At 34.4% G+C, this 7,838-nt stretch overlaps 1 protein-coding gene across 1 annotated transcript in view; it reads left to right on the top strand.

The window, feature by feature from the left end:
- Positions 1-7,838, top strand: part of LOC119830745 (beta-3 adrenergic receptor-like) — a 58,850-nt gene that overhangs the window by 32,275 nt on the left and 18,737 nt on the right. Inside the window, exon 2 of the mRNA XM_038353870.1 lies at positions 6,406-6,662. Within this exon, the coding sequence (XP_038209798.1) occupies positions 6,534-6,662 (129 nt within the window). The 5' untranslated portion in view covers positions 6,406-6,533. The remainder of the gene's footprint in view (positions 1-6,405; positions 6,663-7,838) is intronic.

Raw genomic sequence — 7,838 nt, 5'->3', positions numbered from 1 at the left:
ACAAGTGACGGCATAGTGCTGAATCTTATTATTTTATGCTCTTATATCGTTCTAGATAGGTCACCTGGTGGTTCAAATTACCCGTAATTTTTTCTATATGGGCCTGTAGTCTAATAATGGTGTCACGAAATTCTTTTGTTAAATTGTTTTACATTTTGATCATGAAACGTTACACAAATTTTTTTGAAGTGAAACTTCTTTAGAATCGTTGTGATTTCAAACCTGATGCAACGGAAAAACGACAGGTAAGAGACGCAAATACAAAAATGTGTAGAACGAAGCTGGCAAAGAATGAGACAGAAATATACATACTATTTTATATATATTCATCTCATTCTTTTGTCGATTGAAGTTTCACTTCTATCGTGTGTGAATCGCACACGCACCTTTTTTTTTTTAATAATTGCCTCCGAGAATTGTAGTCAAAACGGCGTAGCACAATAAGCTATAAATAAAAAATATGCAATGTGATTTCATACTGAAGTCAGTAATAAGATAGAACGAATGTATGAAAACTTTCTGTCGTAAAATTTTATTCAGTTACGTGATGCGTATCCATTTCGGACATCCCTTTGAAGATAAATTCATGGGACTTTTACAGAATATTTAAGTACGAGCCGGAGGAAAATGGCGAGTAATTGTGAGAATTTAATATTGACATTTATCGAGACAAGTAACACCAGTTTCTTAACTGTGTGGATAATGAATAATCTGTGAGCCTGGCGCGAATTTGGTCAATAATTTGGTACTGACTGGTAACCTGGTAATAGGTAAGTGTATCGTTCACATGGTGAATGTCGCCTGTAGCTCCGTTGGTGATTTGATCAATGGAATTTGGAAGTTTAAAAGCATTTTTTTTCATTCGCTTCCTCAAACTTGAAAAAAACATTTCTTGAAAATCGTGTACTGCACGCCGCTAGCACATTTTTTCTTTGTAAGTTTCTTTGGATTACAACTGGCTGACTTTTTCATTTCCTCAAAACAGTCAACTGTGAGCTGTCCATTTTTTGGCTGTTACGGGTTTCACCTACGGACGAACTTGCGTGTTACTTTGAATAAATAGCCCCAAGTTAGTATAAAAGAAGAAAATTATAACTATAAATCAATATTACTAAGTAATTCTACATTTCTTGGGTTCGATTTTACGGGAAAAAAGTAGGTAAATATATCAAAAGGCATACAGATTTCTGGCGCAAGGAATACTTATAGTTAATTATAGACTGAACTTTTAATCAATGCAGCCTTGCGTAGGCGCAATAATCAAGAAAATTCAGTTTGTAAAATTAGACTACAGCAACTAACAGCTAAAACCAATCCTTTGTTTATTTTAAGTAAGATACCAAAAATATACAAAAAGTAGAAATAGAGGTGGGGTGCCCCGTAGGCACATGAAACCGAAAGAGTAGAAGAAATTCGATTACTTTATTATAGATATATATTATAGATTCGATTAGGCAAGAAACGCGGGTTCGAATCCCGTCATTTCTCATTTATAAAAGCATTTCAATGCTATAAAACTAATAATTAAGTAATCATATCAGAATTATAATTATTTAATCATATATTTTAAGTTAACACATTCGAGGCGCGAAGCTGTGTCGTATTAAAATAATACACCCTGGTTTATCGTTTAAACTATTGAAGACTTGTTTCTACAGAGGTAACTAGATGTACTAACGATGTTATAAACGCCCGCACGACACAATTTCTCTGTCACATCTCCTAATGGGCCGAACCATCTGTTGCGTCCATTAGAACCGTACACCCTGTTCTTGAAACGTAATAAGGTGAAGTTAACTACTTACTTTAAAGGTCTGTCTATACAAATAATATAAAGCCGAAGAGTTTGCTTGTTTCGACGTGATAATTTCAGGTTTATTGTGGGAGTCGAGCACGCTTCGGCACGAATTGGGCCAGCTCGCACCGGGGAAGTACCACACCCCCACAGAAAACTGGCGTGAAATAATAGCTTGCTATTGTGTTTCGTACGGTGAGTGGGGGAGCCGGAGGCCCATATCCTTTTCCTTACCTTTCCCAGTCCTTTCCTTTATTCCTCTCATCAATCCTTTCCCATTCCCTTCCCAATTAAAGTCGGCAATCCATTTGTAGAGGCGAAAGGTCTTTAATTTGACCTTACGCCTCTCCAAATGTTGATGGGCGGTGGTAGCGCTTACCATCAGGCGACCCACCAGCTCCATTGCCGACTATGACATAAAAAAAAAAGGAACAACTAGACCGACTTCAAAAATTCTTTCGATGTTGTGTTGTGTGTTTAACTAAAACTACTGAAGGTATTTTGTTGATACTTGGATGCAATGTCTTTTGTAGCAGTATAACAGGCAAGTTCGTCGGTGGGTACGAACCGCAACAGCCGAAGATTTGATCGAATACAGCTGAATGTATTGAGGAAATGTAAAAGTCAGCCAGTCGTAGGCTTGGGGTTCTACGCGAGCCGATCAAACAAATAAAAAGTGTTGGCGGCGTGCCGTAGAAGATTTTCAAGATTTCAGACATTGAAGCATGAGGAAGTGAATGAAAAAAATGTTTTACTACTTCTACTTTGCTACTTCTACTTACGGTCACCATTGCAAGGTGGGAAGCCTGATGGTAAGCGCTACCATGGCCCATGAATATTTACAGGCATAATGTCCATTGCAGACCTTACGCCTCTACAAATGGATTGCCGAGTTTTTGAGAAGGGATTAAGGAAGGATTGGCGATAAGAATAATGGAAAAGACTGGGAAGGGTAAGGAAAAGGATATGGGCCTCCGTCTCCCCCACTCACCGAACGAAACACAGCAGAATGCTATTTCACGGCGGTCTTCTGTGGGGGTGTGGTACTTCCCCGGTGCCAACTGGCCCAATTCACGCCGAAGCGTGCTCGACTACCACATGTTATATGTGGTAGTCGAGTACTTTACTATTTCCAAAGTACTATGAAGTCTCGTAGAAACCTCTCCAAAAATTATTATGGAGAGGCACTCCTTCACTAACTTGATTATTAATTTAACATATTTTCCAGACTAATATGTTGTGTTTGATGACGTTCATTGATATTAGAATGCACCTGGCTTTTAAAACTTACATTATGAAGTTTCAGCATACCAACGACTTATCATGTTTCCTGCTAAAATTTGTGAAATTTATTATTATGTAATTGTGGGTTAATTAGATACATTTTATTGTTCACTAGCCGCTTAGCCTGGCTTCGCCCGGGTCGAACACACACACACACACACACATATATATGTGCACGGTCTTGTTGCATTTATATTTACATTAATCTTGAAGTCTTCTTTTTTGTTTTTAAAATAGGCTTAGCAAAAGCCTGTTATTCAATCCAGTACTAATCAGAAAAAGTATGCATAGAATACAACAAAGTGCAGTACGTTGCATAGAAGACAAGAGAATAAAATATATTTCTCCTAACATTTTGATTAACAATTTGAATTCAAACCGCATGCAACAAATTGGGTCACCATTACATCAAGGACACACACTCAACAAAAGATGGCCCTAAATGCTGCCATGTTAAAATTTTGATAAAGCGATTTGTACAATACGCAGCACGACTTACAATACATAATACAAAAATATGTAAAAACACGCGGCGGAATTAATAATATAATAACTATTGTTATACAGATAATTCTGTACATCCATTACATAACAAATATAAAAACAAACGAGCTTAAATTAAACATTTATAGCAATATAATATGAGGTTTCCACCTTTCCACAGCCTTGTAAGAATTAAAAAGAAATCAATACGCTAATAACCTACTTCCTGTAGTGTGAATACTAACAATGCCTGTAAATATTCAATCACGGAACGTAATTGGTGAAAGAAAATCGATGGCCTTGAGTCGATTTCAGTTACAATCGACCACAAATTATTTATGAGGTATTCAATGCAAGGTCAAGGTAACCGTGTCACTTCTGAACTTACGTGTATACATTTTTTATAGGACCACTTTACCAAAGCGTTGGGTCGAACCCGCCTTTACATCAATCAAAGACAATTACCTCATCGCAAGATGCTATTTTTGTTTCGATATGAATTTATTATATGTTTAGTATCTATTACCTATTACCTACTAACTATGCTATTTTGGTAATAAGCTCATGTAATTTTATTTCAGAACAAAGGCACAATAATTATTTATTGAAGTACAAATTACTCGTTTTATTCATTTGTTTTTATACTGGTTGGAGACTGCGGCTTCACTCGCGTGGTAACTGACTAAAAAACAACCTATGTCTTAATCTAGACTACAATCTAAGTCTGTATCAAATTTCATCATCATCATCAGCCCTTATATGTTCCCACTGCTGGGACACAGGCCTCCTATGAGGGTTCAGGACATAATCCACCACGCTGGCCAAGAGCGGGTTAGCAGATGTCACATGGCTTCGAACTTTTGATTCTCGGACATTTTGGTTTCCTCACAACGTTTTAAGGAGTGGTGATGTTTTCTACATACGCAGATAAATTGAAAAATCAATTTATTTCCTGCACACTCGCCCGGTCTCGCCAAATTTCATACTGATCCCAAAAGAGATTTTTACGTGAAAGATTAACAAACATCCACACATTTAACAAACTCGCGTGTATAATATTAGTCGAAAGTATATAAACGCTAATAATTATAATATGAACTTACACGATAAAAAAGACAGTAAAGCGTAATTTCTCTATAAACTTTTATCACACTTCACACTAATATTAATATTTGTGAGTTTTGATGTTTGTCCGTAAATCACGCTGAAACTACTGCATTTGCGCTTTACATGCTATAAACGTGGCTGTTCTAAATTCAGCCTAGAGGTAGGTAATATGCGTACAATGAATTATGCATTACAGCTGTTAGGGCATTGTTTTGGGTTATCATATCCATATCAAACATGCTATTGCAACAAGAAAGTGAATAGTTAAATATGGTAATAGACGTTTGGATAGCGATAATTAGAATAGACTAAATAGAGATTTTATCCGTTTTATGTACATATACTATACTTATTAAAATATCACGCTGAAGAATTTGTTTTCTGACTTGAATTAGTTTATTATTGTATTCCATAGTTCACTTTTTGGGAAGGCTTATAGGCTATAAGTATTAATGTCATCGTAAAATTATAAAAAAACGTTATATAATCTAACTCACGAGATTGCAAACTATTGAGATATTGTGATTTGTTAACAGATTAACGCATTATTTTTCCATACATTATACATAATTTATAGAAGTGTAATAAACTAACGGCTGGCTATATAATTATTGATGCGAAGTAGATATTAAGCTGGATTTAAATCTCGTACCCTTATCCCCGAATCATTGATTTTTTTTTATAATCAGCTGGATTTTGCGGATATCCAAATGATTGTACAAAATACTTTATATGTATTTATACAGGAAACAGTGGATGTTTTTTTTTTTTTTTGCTAATCGAAATCGGTTAGACTGAAAATGCGGCTTCGTTAAAACATGTGAAATGCATTTTTCGTGAGCTAGACTTTTTATTGAAGAAATAAATTATCGTAATTAAATTCAAATATATTAAAATTTGCGTGATGAACAGTATAATGAATACAAATATTATGTATCCTTAAAGTTCATGCGTGATTTGTAATTAATCTTATAAAGCGTCTAAATTGTATTTTATTACCCGATTTGGCGACTCTCGGGTATATGAGATATACCCGATTATTAGAAGTTAAAAGCAGGTGATAAGAGTTTAAATAAGATTAAATATGAAGCATTGCGCAATGATAAAACAATGCAAATCGAAAATACCGCATGTTATCGTGACAAACAATCGTTGTGGTAGTTGACAGGATAACTTATTGTTTATCGATAATTCACAGTAGCGTGAGACTATTTAAAGCTGGCTATCGGCAGTTGGACTATTCTGAGAACTTTCTTTTGATCGGGGTGAGGCGCTCTATATCTACTAACTTTTCGCTCCATCTTCGCTCGTGGTACATATATATGGTTTACGTCAGTCAGTGAATGCAGCTTTCTGATGGTTAAAGAATTTTGGAAATCAGTCTAACAGTTTTTGTGTGAAACATTATAAACACACATACAAAATATCAATTAATGATTCCTCTTTATTAAATTATTATTGTATATTAAATAGTTTGGTCATACACACTAAATAAAGAACTTTAAAATAGTAAGACCATGAGACTTCTATAGCGTATTTTTTCAATCCCAAGGGACAGGCTACGAACAAAACACGCGATATGTCTTTATATTGGAGACAAGCGAGTCTTTATTCAAATTGCTTCACATATCATTTCATCAATATCCATTATCCAATATTCATTCATTTCTAAGGAAAATAAATATACATGTACAAATTTAATAACTTTCTACAAAAATCAAAATATTTTGTTTCAGAACCTCGACCCAGAATGCGGTGGAACGCAGCGGCAGCAGTAAGATAGCTAAGATGGTTATTGAAAGTACTAAGGCACCATGGAAGAGGTAGCGGTGTGTGGGAGACAGATATAGACCATTGCATTGGGATGAACGGGACGGACGATCGCGAGGAGATGGCGGTGGAGCTCGCTTTGAGCGTAGCTGTTACTGTCATCTCCGCCATTGGCTTACTGCTGAACGTGTATATTTTATTCATTATCGTTATAACGAAACAGGTATTTATTCAGTTAATTTACCTATCTACTAATTAGTAGGTGAAACTTTCGTTTCCATGGAAACTGTTGGCTACTAAACAAATAAAAACTATAGTAAAAATATACTTGAAAAGACACTTGAAATATTAATTTGTTAATAGGATATTTACATCCTGGTACCAAGCGGATGTACAGATAGACGGACAGCAAACTGTTAAAAAATTCATGAACTTTAAGTATTGGCAGATGAAAATTATAAATAAAACCGACCTAATTAAATCGATGTTCAATAACAATTTTGATTAATGTATTCAAACATAAAAGGCTTAAACAATTTATTTCGCCCTCATTGCCAAAGTGACTACGGAGGACTATACGAAATGAAAACAAGTTCAAAAACATAATTAATATAAGAAAACTCATTAAAACTTGTGTTTTGACTTTTGGCGCTCACGATGTTTTATACAATAGGTATTCACAGATACCCGCGATGTTACTTTAAGTTTGAGTTTTAGTTGAAGGCTCGCCTCTTTTAATAAGATATGAGTTTTGCTAAATACCTAGCTAAAATTTCATTGACCGACATAGATTTTGAGTATATGGAACCTTATGCAAAGTTTTAAGACAAATTATTATTTTTACTATATAATGAAGCTGTTTATTGAGTAAAAAAAAAAATCTTCGCTAAAAATATGATACCTAATATTGTTACTGTCACAGTGTATAATGCGACTGTCAGTTTTTAATTTAAGGCTTGTCAGCATTTAATTAAGCTACGACCCTATTGAAACTGTTTTTGGTAAATAATACATGGATGCTATTTATAAATAGATCAATCGTTGCTGTAAGTAAAATTTTCATAATGGAACAATACAGTCTAAATGTCTTGTTGTTTTAGTCTATATATACTTTTAGGTTTATATTATTCAAAAATTATAGATGAATGATGTACCGACATTGGTTGAATACAGTTTTGTTTTAGCAAACAGAATAAAAAGTGTATGTTATTAGCAAAAATAAATAATTGATACAATTAAAAAGGTTAACATTTCAACTCTTTCCCAATATACCTCGTTCACCTTTGCAATTTTATGTTTATTTATTTATTTATTTATTTACTTATTTGAAAAGAAAATACATATTATACATTAAATAACGCATACCAAAAACCACAAAGATTTGTCCGGTATGCAATCA

This window comes from Zerene cesonia, chromosome 12 (genome assembly GCF_012273895.1).
Source record: "Zerene cesonia ecotype Mississippi chromosome 12, Zerene_cesonia_1.1, whole genome shotgun sequence".
NCBI lineage: Eukaryota > Metazoa > Arthropoda > Insecta > Lepidoptera > Pieridae > Zerene > Zerene cesonia.
This window is presented reverse-complemented; position numbering and strand designations above follow the sequence as displayed.